This window comes from Scyliorhinus canicula, chromosome 4 (assembly GCF_902713615.1).
Source record: "Scyliorhinus canicula chromosome 4, sScyCan1.1, whole genome shotgun sequence".
Classification (NCBI taxonomy): Eukaryota; Metazoa; Chordata; class Chondrichthyes; order Carcharhiniformes; family Scyliorhinidae; genus Scyliorhinus; species Scyliorhinus canicula.
This window is the reverse complement of record NC_052149.1, coordinates 51,318,811-51,334,409: the sequence shown is the minus strand read 5'-3', so window position 1 is coordinate 51,334,409 and position 15,599 is coordinate 51,318,811. Positions and strand designations below refer to the sequence as shown.

Sequence of the window (15,599 nt, the reverse complement as noted above, 5' to 3'; positions counted from 1 at the left end):
CAAGGTTCGAAAACATAGAGCCTGAAGTCCCGCCCAGTAGCTAAGGAACAGCCTCAGTATTGGGGGGATTCAAACATATCGATTGGGAAGAGACCCAATCGATTCCAAACAGGTAAGGGAGTCCGCCCAAAGGGGCGCGGATCCCCTGGGACCTATAAAAGACCGGTCCCACACATGGTTCAGTCTTCTGATCCTGCCCTCCAGCCCTCCTCTCTCTTTGACCAACACTCCTCTGTGGACCAGCACCTCGACCAGCTTTTGCCAAGAAGACCTTGAACGAGAGAGAGGAGAGGGTTCGGACAGCAGCCGCCAACAAGTAAGTGCCTCACAACGATCGCTACCAGAGATAGGCACTCCTGACCCCTTTTAACTTATACCAACCTGAAGTCTGCAGACCAGAGCAGAGCAAGAGGCCTTGTTCCCTGACCCGGCAGTTCCTTCGAGATAAGTATTAGTTTATTTAGCGGTAGGAATAAGTTGAATCCTTTTAGCGTGTGCATGGGTAGTTATTATAATTGTATTATAATAAACTCAGTTGTTTGGACTTACTAATTGGTGTATGGTTTTATTGCTTTGAACTTCACCTTGACCTTGTGGCAGTGTCTTAACGACACCTGCCGACTCCAGAGCTAAGTAAAGAAACAGAGCCAAATTGAGTGTTAAGCACACTCACCCAGAACGACCAACATGACTGCCCATTGGTCATGTCCTATTCTATGTGTTCATTAGCTGTATGTCTGCATGTCATGATGTCTCTGGTGCTCCTTCTAGTGTTTACTTAGTCGTAATGCATTTACATTAACCCCTTGTGTATTTACAGTGATGCATATCACCACATAACTAACTGGTTGTGTGGTCATTTGATTGATATAAGGGAAGGCTTGTGGTTCACTAAGATAAATAGAAATACCCACAGTATTGGCGACGCTGTTGGGACCGAAACAGAGAAACACCAGAGATCACTTGCAGTGTTTTCTCTTCCTGCTCTTGCACAGTTACCTCCTCTGGCGACCCCAAGGATGTATCTTTGTCCTTCTTCTATTTCTCATCCAAATGTTGCCTTTTGGCGACATCATCTGAAGACAGTATTAATTTTCACATGTACCCTGATGACATCCAGTTCTACCTCACCACCACCTCTCTCGACTCCTCCACTGTTGTTAAATTATCAGACTGTATATCCGACACCCAGAACTGGATGAGCAAACATTTGCTCCAATTAAATGTTGGGTAGACTGAAGCTATTGTTTTTGAACCCCACTCCAAACCCTATTCCCGAGCTAATAACTCTGTACTCTCCCTGGCAACAATCTGAGATTAAGCTAGTCTGTTTACAACCATGGTGTCACGTTTGATTTCAACATCATATTCGCAACATTACTTAAACTATTAACACTTCTGTAACATCACTCAATTGCCCCGTCTGAGCTCATCTGCTGCCGAAATCCTCAATCATGCCGTGCTTTCCTCTAGACTCAACTATTTCAAATCACTCCGAGCTGGTCTTCTACATTGTACATGCTGTAAACTTACGGTCATCCAAAACTTCTGACAGTGACTTAATTTGCAGCAAGTTGCATTCCCCTGTCATCCCTTTGCTCGCTGACCTACATAGGTTCCCAGTCAAGCAACATCTTGATTTTAAAATTCTCATCCTGGTTTTCAAATTCCTCCATTAACTTGCCCCTCTCTGTAATCTCCCGCAACTCCACAACTTTCTGAGATATCTGTGCTTCTTTATTTTTGGTCTCTTGTGCACTCCCAATTATAAATGCTTTGACATTGGTGGGCCATGCTTTCAGTTGCTTAGGTCCTAAACTCTGAATTCCATCTGTACACCATACCACTGCCCTTCCTCACTTTCCTGCTTTAAGACACTTTTAAAATCTACCTCTTTGACCAAGCTTTTGGTCATTCACCTTTGAATACTCTGCGTTATACTTTTATGATTGCTCCTCTGAGGTGCTAGGAAATGTATCAATGGTCCACAACTTACTGCGTCATTCGCGACTTAAGTCACTGGTGTGACAGCCTGGAAGTGCAGGCGTTCAGACATGCACACTTGAAGTGTGCAATGTTTAAACTCCCGAACCTTTTTGTTTTGTCTGCTTGAAGTCCTGCGCTACTGAATGAAAAATCGAGCTCCAAAGATGTGCGGGTTAGGTGGATTGGCCATGCTAAATTGCCCGTAGTGTCCTAAAAAGTAAGGTTGGGGGGGGGGGGGGGGGATTGTTGGGTTACGGGTATAGGGTGGATACGTGGGTTTGAGTAGGGTGATCATTGCTCGGCACAACATCGAGGGCCGAAGGGCGTGTTCTGTGCTGTACTGTTTTATGTTCTATGTTCTATGAGCTGCAGCGCTATCTTGGGTCACTTACCTGGACTTTTGGTGAGCTTTTACACCTATTTATTTTCGCTGAATTTTTTCAGTCGAGCAGAGGCAGCAGACATCGGGAGACTTTTTTGGTAGGTTAATGTTTTAGGTTAATGATATCCAGTTTTACTGATCACGGATTCTGTGGGTCCATGAGTGGCTCATGAGCCTGATCCTAAAACCGCATCTTCAATCACTCATTTGACAGGAGTTTTAAAATGTGGCATCAGTCCTCGGACGCGAAGATGCAGGTATTCCTTTCTCAGGCTCATTTTCCGGGCTTCCTCTTAGTATCGGGTGTTCTCGAAGAATTGTGACCCTTCAATCAGGAGGTTCCTCCAAGTAGGCCTCTTCTGAGAGTTCCAGCATTGACGTCTATGTTCCATTTCTTGAAGCCTATGAGGTGTTTTGAAGAATTTCCTTTGTCCTCCTCTTGTTCGGGATCCTTCCTTGAGCTGGGTGAAGAAGATTTGCTTTGACAGGTGGAACTTTGACATCCTGAACATATGGGCAGCCTAGTGGAGTTGGTTTCAGATGATCATGGCTGTCATGATATGCAGGCACACTCACATAATGATATACAGACAAGCAGCTAATGGACACAGAGAACTGGACATGATCAATAAGCAGGCAGGACACTCAGGGGTGGGATCTGTCTCTTTCCACTGATTAACATCTAGAGAGTCAGTCAAGGGTGTTTTTACAATCTCACAACTCTACCACGTGGCTAACAGCTAGTCTGGTTCAGTCAGACAGAGTAACCAGACTTAAGTTAGCAGAGAGTCAAACTCACAGAGACCTGTGCTAACTGTGCTAATAGTTCAATAAACCTGATTGAACTAACTTCAAGGTCTGAAGTATCTGTCTGATCTAATCTGCATCCAGTTGCAGCCAGTGTTAGACCAGTTTACCGAACACGACATAATACTAGGAGACTACTAATTTAAGGTGGCTTACCTCAGTCCATTCTGTGACGACCAGCAAATGTATCCCGGCACCATGGAGACGATTCAGGCTCCTCACCAGCTCAGGACCTCCGCCAATCTCAGTGCAAACTGGCGGATATTCAAGCAAAAGTTTCTGCTGTACATCGAAGCCTCAGACCTCGAGTGTGCGTCTAATGCAAGAAAGATCGTGGTTCTCCTCTCAACAGTGGGTGATCAAGCCATCGAACTCTTCAACTCATTTAACTTCACTGAAGACCAGGACAAGACAAAGTTTCAGACCATCCTGGACAAGTTTGATAGTCACTGTGAAGTGGACACCAATTAAATCTTTGAGCACTACATATTCAAACAACGTCTTCAAGGTAAAGATGAATGTTTCAATGCTTTCTTAACTAACCTCCGCCTGCTAGCGCAGTCCTGCAACTTTGGTGATATTGCTGACTCCATGATCAGAGACCAAATAGTGTTTGGAGTTCACTCTGATCCTCTGAGAGAGCAGCTCTTAAAAATCAAGCATATGACCCTGCCAGTCGCGATTGAAACATGTACAGTGCATGAGCATGCAAAAAATCGGTATTCCCAATACAAATTCCTCCCACGAGGCAGTGAGTGTGCATGCCATCTCCTGGATGCAGCCCCTCACATTGAAGACAGCGGCCATCTCGTGCGCTTTTCCCGGAGCCCCACGCATGCGTGATGCGAATGGGATAACGAAGCGGCCGACACCCACACTGCGCAGGTGCAGACGCCTGCTGACCGCACTGCGCATGTGCGACGACGTACACCGCGTCACGACGCTGACGTCATGACGTGCAAGAACTGTGGCAACGCCCACTTAAAGGTGCACTGCCGTGCAAGAGGCAGGCGATGTGTAAGCTGCGGGAAGCCTGGACACTATGCAGCCTTGTGCAGGTCTGCACCACCAGTCAGGCTTCAATCCCACCCATCAAGGCGCTGTTGTCCCCACCACCACCTCTCGGCGGTCGAACAGGATCAGACGCAAGCCACAGAGACTGGGCTTATGAACATTTGTTCTGTTTGCTATGTTCTGTGTTTGCGCATTAGACAGCTGTTTTCACATATACATATGTTCACATCCACTGCATGTATATATGTTAATATTGGCCTATTCTTGTAAATACGCTCACATATGTCATCCAAACTTAAAAAAAGGGGAGATGTCATCATATGCAGGCACACACATAATGATATATAGACAAGCAGCTAATGGACACAGAGAACAGGACATGACCAATGAGCAGGCAGGACACTCAGGGGTGGGATCTGACTATAAAAGACACGAGGCACTCACACTCCACCTCTTTCCACTGATGAACATCTAGAGAGTCAGTCAAGGGTGTTGTTACAATCTCACACCTCGACCACGTGGCTAACAGCTAGTCTGGTTCAGTCAGACAGAGTAACCAGACTTAAGTTAGCAGAGAGTTGAACTCACAGAGAAATGTGCTAACTGTGCTATTAGTTCAATAAACCTGATTGAACTAACTTCAAGGTCTGGAGTATCTTTCTGATCTAATCTGCATCCAGTTGCAGCCAGTGTTAGACCAGTGTACCTAACACGACAGTGGCCGCCATACTGGTGTTATTGATTCCTTCAAGGGCATTAATGTTAGTATGGCTAGCCTCCCAGCTGATTCACAGCTAAAATATATTTGGATTTTGCAATGTATTTTAAACCAAGTTGTTTACGAATCTCGCTGATGTAATGTTCATCCTTAGAAGCCTCAGTGGTTACTTCAAATGGTTTAACAACGTTTAATGCCTTGGATGATATATGCAAGTCTCCTGTAAGCTAATGTGGACTATCTGTCAGACATGCATTGCAGCGAATCAATCACCCACCTCTTAGGATGTACTGCCAAAGGACATCTCGAAATGATGTCAGAGGAGATGTGTGCCAGGATACTGCACTTCATCAGCTGCTGCTTTCGGATGTTGAGCTTGTCAATTAACAATTGTCAAAATCCTTGCCTCCCACCCCTTTTCCCTCCCTCCCTCCCTTTTATAAATAGATGGAGCCATTGCGTTTAAGTGAGAAAATATATTTTATTGCAAGAAATTAGTAAAAGTTGAGGTAGTTTTATGTCATTGTTAAGGTGATAAAGTTAAATGTTAACTCGTTTCAAAGTTTTGTATTTATAAAATAATTTTTGTTAATAAATGTTTTGCGTTAAACATTTTATTATTTTTTAAAATTTAGAATACCCAATTATATTTTTCCAATTAAGGGGCAATTTAGTGAGGCCAATCCACCTACTCTACACATCTTTGGGTTGTAGGGGCTAAACACATGCACACGCGGGGAAATAACCCGCACACACACCCCTCTTTCCTCCTTCCCCTCCTCCTGTCCTGCCTTCCCCATTTTAACCCCCTTATCCCTCCCTCCCGCCCCTTTCTCCTCTGCTAACATCTCAATCCTCCTTACAGAAGCCGGTGAACTGGGCAGCACAGTGGGGCAGTGGTTAGCACTGTTGCCTCATGGTGCCGAGGTCCCAGGTTCAATCCCGGCTCTGGGTCACTATCCATGTGGAGTTTGCACATTCTCCCTGTATTTGCATGGGTTTCGCCCCCACAACCCAAAGATGTGCAGTTTAGGTGGATTTGCCACGCTAAATTGCCCCTTAAATTGGAAAAATGAATTGGTACTCTAAATTTATTTTAAAAAGTCAATGACCGGCTTCCACCTCCAGGTGGACCCATCAACTGACCCTCTCAAGACAAACTTGATCTTTCCAATCTCAGGAATTCCACCAGGTCACTCACCCAAATCCCTGCCGTTTTAAAATAATCTTTATCGTCACAAGTAGGCTTACATTAACACTGCAATGAACTTACTGTGAAAAGCCCCTAGTCGTCACATTTCAGCGCCTGTTCGGGTACACAGAGGGAGAATTCAGAATGTCCAATTCACCTAACAGCATGTCTTTCGTGACTTGTGGGAGGAAAGCGGAGCACCTGGAGGATACCCATACAGACACGGGGAGAACATGCAGACCGGATCCGCACAGACAGTGAACCTGGGACCCTGGCCCTGTTAAGCTAGAGTGCTAACCACTATGCTACCATGCATTACATTATATACCTGTAATGCCAATCCTCCCCCTCCTCGCCCCAGCTCCAAAAATACCCTCTTGACCCACGGGCTCACTCTAGGCCCACAAACCCTGAAATCAACGCATTGAACTTTTAAAAAAATGACTTTGGAACGAAGATCGGGAGGTTCTGAAATACAAACAAGAAGCTTGGCAGCACCTTCATCTTCACTGTCTGTACCCGCCCCGCCAATGACAATGGCAGGACAACCCACCGCTTAAAATCCCCCATCATCTGCTCCACCATCCGAGCCAAATTTAACTTATGCAGCTGTGCCCACCCCCGCGACACTTGAATGCCCAAGTACCTGAAATGCACCCCAAGCACCTTGCATGGCAGCATCCCCAACCTGCTCTCCTGCCCTCTGGTCTCAATTGGGAACTTATATCTGGAAAACCAGCCAAAGTCCTCCAAGATCCCCATAATTCTGCCAATGCCACCCAATAGGTCTGAAATATATAGCAACAGGTCGTTCACATACAGTGAAACCCTGTGCTCGAATTCCCACACCATCGCTTTCCAACCCCTCTAAACGCCATTGCCAATGGCTCTATTGCCAGGGCAAAAAGCAATGGGGAAAGCGGACACCCCTGCCTTGTCCCAAGGTGCGACCCAAAACATCACGAACGCACCCAGTCCGTCTACACACTTGCTACCAGCGCTTTATACAGCAACCGGACCCAATCCACAAACCCTTTGCCGAAACCCAAACCGTCCCAACACCTCCCATGGATATTCTCAAATCACTCGGTCAAAAGCCTTCTCTGCATCCATTGCCACTGTCACTTCCACTTTCTGCCCCTCCAGGAACATCATAATCACGCTAAGTAACCCCACTGCCGGGGGCTCCGACTCATATAGCTTCCTATAAAACTCCTCAAACACCCCATTCACCCCTGCCGAGTCCAGTACCAACCTTGCCGTCCTGTCCTTCACTCTTCTCATCTCCCTCACCATCTCCTACTTCCTACGTTGGCGAGCCAGCATCCTGCTCGTATTCCCCCCGTACTCGTTCATTGTCCCCCTGGTCCTCCACAATGGCCCTTCCGCCTTCATCGTAGACACCAGCCCAAACTCCATCTGGGGCCTCTGCCTCTCCTTCAACAACCCTGCCTCTAGGGCCTCCGAATACCTCCTATCCACCCTCAGAATCTCTCTTCCACCAACCTTGCCATCTCTGCTCGTTCCACCTTTTCCCTGTGCGCCGGATTGAAATAAACTCCCTCTTCACTGCATTCAGTGCCTCCCGCAGCGTGGCGGCCTTAACCTCCCCTGTATCGTTGAGTTCCACATACCACCGGATGGCAGTCCTCACCAGCTCACGCACCTACTCATCCGTCAACAACCTCACATGAAATGAAATGAAAATTAAAATCGCTTATTGTCACGATTTATAATCATCTAGATAGGAATAATATGATTAGGGATAGTCAGCATGGTTTTGTGAAGGGTAGGTCATGCCTCACAAACCTTATCGAGTTCTTTGAGAAGGTGACTGAACAGGTAGACGAGGGTAGAGCAGTTGATGTGGTGTATATGGATTTCAGTAAAGCGTTTGATAAGGTTCCCCACGGTCGGCTATTGCAGAAAATACGGAGGCTGGGGATTGAGGGTGATTTAGAGATTGGCTAGTTGAAAGAAGACAGAGAGTGGTAGTTGATGGGAAATGTTCAGAATGGAGTTCAGTTACGAGTGGCGTACCACAAGGATCTGTTCTGGGGCCGTTGCTGTTTGTCATTTTTATAAATGACCTAGAGGAGGGCGCAGAAGGATGGGTGAGTAAATTTGCAGACGACACTAAAGTCGGTGGAGTTGTAGACAGTGCGGAAGGATGTTGCAGGTTACAGAGGGACATAGATAAGCTGCAGAGCTGGGCTGAGAGGTGGCAAATGGAGTTTAATGTGGAGAAGTGTGAGGTGATTCACTTTGGAAAGAATAACAGGAATGCGGAATATTTGGCTAATGGTAAAATTCTTGGTAGTGTGGATGAGCAGAGGGATCTCGGTGTCCATGTACATAGATCCCTGAAAGTTGCCACCCAGGTTGATAGGGTTGTGAAGAAGGCCTATGGTGTGTTGGCCTTTATTGGTAGAGGGATTGAGTTCCGGAGCCATGAGGTCATGTTGCAGTTGTACAAAACTCTAGTATGGCCGCATTTGGAGTATTGCGCACAGTTCTGGTCGCCTCATTATAGGAAGGACGTGGAAGCTTTGGAACGGGTGCAGAGGAGATTTACCAGGATGTTACCTGGTATGGAGGGAAAATCTTATGAGGAAAGGCTGATGGACTTGAGGTTGTTTTCGTTAGAGAGAAGAAGGTTAAAAGGTGACTTAATAGAGGCATACAAAATGATCAGAGGGTTAGATAGGGTGGACAGTGAGAGCCTTCTCCCGCGGATGGAGGTGGCTAACACGAGGGGACATAGCCTTAAATTGAGGGGTAATAGATATAGGACAGACGTCAGAGGTAGGTTTTTTACGCAAAGAGTGGTGAGGCCGTGGAATGCCCTACCTGCAACAGTAGTGAACTCGCCAACATTGAGGGCATTTAAAAGTTTATTGGATAAGCATATGGATGATAATAGCATAGTGTAGGTTAGATGGCCTTTAGTTTTTTTCCATGTCGGTGCAACATCGAGGGCCGAAGGGCCTGTACTGCGCTGTATCGTTCTATGTTCTAAAGATAAAGAGGTCCGTGAATAGCTCTAGAATGGGTGCAACTACGTTTTCTATAGGTTTTTTGGTGATATTTAATGAAATATTTACGTGGGGCTTTGGGGCATACAATCAAGATTTGCCCCGGCCATCACCAGACCTCTGCACGCCACTGATGGCTCCCCACGGAAGCCCTTCCGCCAGGTCCACGTTTTTCTAAAGAAGTACTAATTGGCACCAATGTGAGCATTTGCTGAGGAGGCCAATGCATGATGGGAGGCCATTGGACATAGGGTCGTTCTCATTAATTTTATGGAAATGGCGGTAAGTGGTGAGATCTTGTTTTTGGCCTCACTCGCTATTCACCAGCCTTGTTATGTTTGAGCAAGAGCGCAACGAGGCCAGACAATCGTACCAATGATCTCTGCCTCTCGTCAGCTGTGACCAAAATGTATGTAAAATTGTAATGAAACTGCAGGAAGCTAACAAAATTAAACCAGCTGACAATCATATATGGAAATATTTTTGTGTTGTATAAATCAAGAGTCACACTATCCATCTCAATTTTGAAGTGATTCATTGTGAGCTGTTATCTCCTGACACATGTTGGCATCATCCTTCCACGGAATAAAATTGTTATTTTAGCAAATTGTTTATGATCTTTCACCATGAAAAGAGTGGAAAAGTTTTTAAAAGTTGTTTCAAAACATCCTCTACTTTATCCATAGTAAATCTTGTCACCCTTTCCAATGAGTCTTTCACAGTGGATCCTGTCTCCAGAAAGGCTCAGTGCTTGCTGTATCAGCTCTTAAAAGGGCAAATAACCCCCAAAAATCAGGGACTAGATTCTCCGCTGGTGGGATTCTCTGTGCATGGGCAGCACAGTAGCACAGTGGTTAGCACTGTTGCTTCACAACGCCAGGGTCCCAAGTTCGATTCCCACTTGTCCGTGCGGAGTCTGCACATTCTCCCCGTGTCTGTGTGGGTTTCCTCTCATAAGTGCCAAAAGACGTGCTTGTTTGGTGAATTGGACATTCTGAATTCTCCCTCCGTGTACCCGAACAGGCACTGGAACGTGGCAACGAGGGGCTTTTCACAGTAACTTAATTGCAGTGTTAACGTAAGCCTACTTGAGACAATAATAAAGATTATTATTATTGCGCAGGCAGCGCAACCATGCCCGGGGATTTCCCAACAGTGTGGAGCTGCCACAATTGGAAATCCCATTGGCCGGCTGGCGGGGCGGAGAATCCCGCTGCCGGCGGGCCGCACCAGAAAATTGGTGCGGCAGGACGGAGAATCCCACCCCAAATGCTTTGCAGAGCAGCTTGGCTAGTCCACCAGCAGAGGGCTGCTTTGGAGTGGATTATCCTGCCCTACAATGTGTGTTATTTGACACAAATCTGTATATATGTGTACATTGGAAGTTGCAGTCCATTGCGACCCTCAGTGGCAAAAGCCTCAGTGTTTAGTGCTACTGGGAGCATAAAATCAGGGTCAATTGGATAAATGACCTAGTTATTCATTTTTGGTCATGTTGGTGAGTGATAATATCAGCCAACAGAAATATTATGCTCATCAATTGGTGTCTTTGGATCTGTTACTTCTATGGTAGCATTCTCACCTGAATCACGTGGTCCAGGTTTAAATACCACTCCATAACTTGAGCATAAACATCAAGGCTGGCACTGCATTGCACTACTGTGGGAGTGCTTCTCTGTCGGGGGCTCAGTCTTTTGCGGGAGCAGGTAAATCACAGCCCTGATGGCCCTTGTAGGTGTTAAAGATCCCATGGCATTATTTCAAGGAAGAGCAGAAAAATGATTTCTGCCGTCCTGGCTAACCTTTATCTCACAATTAGCACCAGAAAATCAGAATATTTAGCCATCATCTCAGTGTTTGTGTAAACATGCAAGGCACAAATTGGCAGCCGCATTTCCTACAAGCGAATACACTGCAAAAGTAATTAATTGGCTGCAAAGAACTTTGCGATGCTTGGTAGCCATGAAGAGCAATATATAAATTCATGTCTTTCTTTTTCCAGCTGAGGAAAATGGTCTTGATTTACCATCTCAGTATTACACTCACGTGTCAGTTTTGGTTAATAATTACCTTTGGTCTTTTATATTCTATACCTCTTCAGCCATAGCACTGTCACCTGGAACTATATTGCTGTTCCTTTACTGTTGCTGAGTTAGAATCCTTACAACACCGCATGGCCTATAGCAGTTCAACTAATTTGTTTGAAAACCAATAAACTAAATTAAAAGAAGTGAGGAACAAAGTGAAAAGTTGCAGCCCCTTAGGGGGACACTACCTTAAACAGAAAATAAATCACAAATGAAAAAACATCAAACTAAAATGTGATTAAAAGGGTCAATAGGCACCCAGGCCCTGCAGTGCCAAGTGGACATGGACGGCTTCCATGGATCCAGTGGACATCGCATGCTCCCTCTCTAGGGCACCCGGCCATGAATGTAGCTGTGGTAGAGGAGCAGACAGTCTGGTCAGATGACCCCCTTGGTTGCCCACTTCCTGGACCTGTAGATGCTAAACTTAGCCAAGCACAGTAGCAGGTTCACAAGGAGGTCCTCCTTCCTTGCCCTCTCTGCACTGGGTGTGTGTAGATCAGGAGCGTCAGGCAGAAGTGCAAATAAAACTGTAACAAACTAAAAAGAGGGTGCATTTTAATGCATGGTCCATGACCGACAAGGCCGCAAAAAGGCAGGCATCTTGGGATGTGGTGAATCAATGCAGCCACGGTCGTCTGGAACTCCTTTATGCAACACCCTCTACCCAGGTCCCCAATGTTAAGGGGGAGGACTTCTCCATAGAAGGACCTCCACTGGGGTCCTCCGCTGCCAGAAGGCAAAGCTTGTCTGGGTGACAGCAAGAAACAAAAGGTGTGCAGCAGCAGCCCATCCAGGAAATACCTCCGTGCCGTGCGAAAGAGCACAGAGGACATTTCCGTGAGGCAGCTCGGACTGAGGGGCTCCGTGGGGAGAGGGGAATTTGGGGTCAATGTGAGACACAGTGCAGTATAAATTGTTGTTCCCTTTGAGATTTAGGATTCTTGCAATCTTGTCCTGATGAGTGCATGATAAAAAGCTTTGACAACATGTCTCTTATTTTTAGGAATACTCGAATTCTATTCTACCAAGTGATTAGTCATGTTTTGTTTACTAAAAGAGAATTAAAAACTATACATCTTCAATTTCAGCACTTTATTCGTACATTTCCAGTTGTAGAAGAAAATGTACGAAAAGCCATGGGAGAAACACTTTACGAATTGTATATGGTAATTCTTTAATCATCTTAATTATAGTAATGTGTGACACTAATAGCAAATGGAAGTGCATTTTTTTCAAGTTTTTGTTTTGAACATTTTAGAATTGGCCTTTTTCTAAAGTATAGAACAATATATTGCAATTCAGTACGCTGATATATAATTCTATATAGAAAATATGATATCAAAACAATTTGTAATAAATGTTATGTTGGAATATAGAATCATAGAATCCCATTCAGCCCATTGAGTCTGCACTGACCCTCTGAAAGAGCACTCCACCCAAGGCCACTTCCCCATCCCATTCGTATAACCCCTTAACCTAACCTATACATCCCTAGACACTAAGGGGCAATTTAGCATGGCCAACCCACCTAACCTGCACATGTTTGGACTGTGGGAGAAAACCGGAGCACCCGGAGGAAACCCATGCAGAGTCAGAAAGAATATACAAACTCCACACAGTCACCCTAGGTCGGAATTGAACCCGGGTCCCTGGCACTGTGAGGCAGCTGTGCTAACCACTGAGGCACCATCTTTGGTAGGGAATGGGACTAGTTACTTACTTTGATTACTTGCCTTTTAAAATTTTTCCTCCCATTTAAAAATCTTTATTTAGCACCCTTGATACAGTGGAGCTAACAAGTGTTGCAGTACTGACCCAGAGAAGATCCTACATTTAATCTGGTCTTTGTTAAATTAGTTCATCGTGGGCAGCACGGTGGCCTAGTGGTTAGCACAACCGCCTCACGGCGCTGAGGTCCCAGGTTCGATCCCGGCTCTGGGTCACTGTCCCTGTGGAGTTTGCACATTCTCCCCGTGTCTGCGTGGGTTTCGCCCCCACAACCCAAAAAAAAATGTGCAGAGTAGGTGGATTGGCCATGCTAAATTGCCCCTTAATAGAAAAAATAATTTGGTAATCTAAATTTAAAAAAAAAAAATTAGTTCATCGTAACAGGGTCATAGAATGGGAAGGGGGATTTTTAGGCCTAATTGGTTTCCAGTGACCTCTGCTAGAATCTGTGTTGAAAACATGAGTCAACAAAGTATCAGGCTTAGGTTCTTTTGATACAAGCGGAAATGTAGAAAAAAAACACCCTGACGCCAAAATCACGGCCAGCGCCGGGGCGAAGAATCCATTTCCCCCACGGAATCGAGACCGGCGCCGGTTCCCCGATTCTGCAGGTCCCGAAAAGAGTACGCTGCTCCACCTAGCACCTACCAGGGCCATTGCTGGCGGCCCTCTCCGCCATTCTCTGCCCCCGACCGGCCGAAGTCCTAACGGCGTGGATCTAATGTGGTCCAGCCAGTCGGGATACTGGCGTGGCAGCTGCGGACTTAGCTAGATTTATGCCGGGTCCCTGCTAACCCCCTGCAGGACTAGGAATATGTGGCCCTTTCATGCCAGTTTTTCTGGTGTAAAAGGCCACAGTTTTGACGCCAGCATAGGGACATAGTCCCAATAACAGAGAATCCAGCCCCAATCTTTGATCTAAAAATGAAATTTACATTTTTATTCCACACATGAAATACAGAAAGCAACCTTAATAGGGCAGGGAAAATAGGTAGCTGTGAGCAGGAGTGAAATGTGTAATAACTTGTTGTCTTGAACTTATATATGTATCCTTTAAACAAATACAGATGAATCCAGAGAGTTTGTATTTGAATATGGACCCGGTCCAAGCTGCTGTTTTGATTAGCAACAAAATCAATATTCCAGGAAGTAAGTCAGGATTAATACTTTGTCCTAAACAAAAGAAATACACATTTTATCAGTTGAACCAATTATTCATGTAATAATCTATTATGTTTTACCCCAACAGTTGAAATACCAGAATGAATCTCAAATTCCTGTTGCCACATTACAAGAAATTACATAAACAAATAAAAATGAAAAAAATCAATGCAACATTTTTATGAATTAATTATATTTTTGAATAGACTTCAAAATAGTGTTTGAATTATCTCAATGTCTTGCCCATTCTATCTTAAAACAGTGGAAATTCATTCTAACCATTAATGGATCAAGCTTACATCTACCATGCTGCTGTAGTTGAGCTGATTTTAACAATTAAAATTTGCACCATAGATTTAATGCTAACGCTGTAACCAACAGAATGACCAAAATTCAATATCTTATGGTTATTTATGTAACTTATATTCATCTGTATGAACAACTTTAGATAAAAGGTAAAAAATATCATATTTGGCATCACTGTTAACTTTCCCATGGTTCCTGTCTTTCAACCTGTTAAAAATATTTTAAAATGTGTAACTGTTAATAAATATTGTTTCTAACCTCTACAATTGTAAGAAAATATTGCATCCATACTTTTTTTAAGCTAAGTCTGGCTGGGTAATGGTTCCTTGCTGGAAAATGGTGAGCTGGGGATTCTAATTGGGTGAAGCACATGCTAGAGGGAGTTTGGAGCAAGCCTGCGCCAGCAGTGGCTTGTAGTATTGTTGCAGAGCCAAGAGCACTCCTGATCCCTGTGGCTCCTCATTAATGTGCGTTGGAAACTTACCTTTCTGTCGCTGACCTTTATGTTCTATCCAAGCTCTTGTTCACGTAAATTCAGGGTGAATACTGGGTATATGAAATTGGTTGGAAGACAGAAAAATACGCGCTTGGGTTATCCCAGAGTGGAGGGAATTGCTGAATTCATGCTTTGAGGGATGGGTGCTCGAGTTAAGATTGTTCCTAAATTACAGCAGTGACTTGGAATTACTGATGTAACTCAGGTATAACTTGCAGCATTCATTTGTGGGTTCAACTTTCATCCCAGAAACTTGAGCACAATATTTAGGCTAACTTTCAAATGCAGTACTGTCAGAGATGCCCTCTTTTAGATGAGACTTTTGTTCTCTCAGATGACAATTAAAAATAACCATTGACACTATTTTGAAGGAAAGCAAGCAGGTGACTGTCGTGGAAATAATAATAGACAAAAGCTTCGAACTTTGTTTCAGGAATTTTTATTTGACACAATATAATGGAGAGGGCTGCAGTAGGCTAAATAGCCATCCACAGTACTCTGAATTATATAAAAGAAAACCATTATCTTTATGGTGTGAAATAAACAACTCTAAAGAAAACAGCACCTGACTGACCATGTTTATTTTAAATAAACCTTGGGAACATGCGTAAGATGAAATACGTATGTTCTTGCCCTTGGCTAAAAACAACTTTCGTACACATTTTGTTGTCCTTCGGGAGAACA

General features: G+C 44.7%; 1 protein-coding gene across 2 annotated transcripts in view; it reads left to right on the top strand.

Moving 5' to 3' along the window:
- Positions 1 to 14,682, top strand: part of armh1 (armadillo like helical domain containing 1) — an 81,103-nt gene extending 66,421 nt beyond the window's left edge. For both annotated transcript variants that reach the window (XM_038794227.1, XM_038794228.1), the window contains exons 10-12: positions 12,313 to 12,390; positions 14,020 to 14,101; positions 14,202 to 14,682. In XM_038794227.1, coding sequence (XP_038650155.1) covers positions 12,313 to 12,390; positions 14,020 to 14,101; positions 14,202 to 14,218 — 177 coding nt within the window. In that variant the 3' untranslated portion in view covers positions 14,219 to 14,682. The remainder of the gene's footprint in view (positions 1 to 12,312; positions 12,391 to 14,019; positions 14,102 to 14,201) is intronic.
- The last annotated feature ends 917 nt before the right edge of the window (positions 14,683 to 15,599 follow it).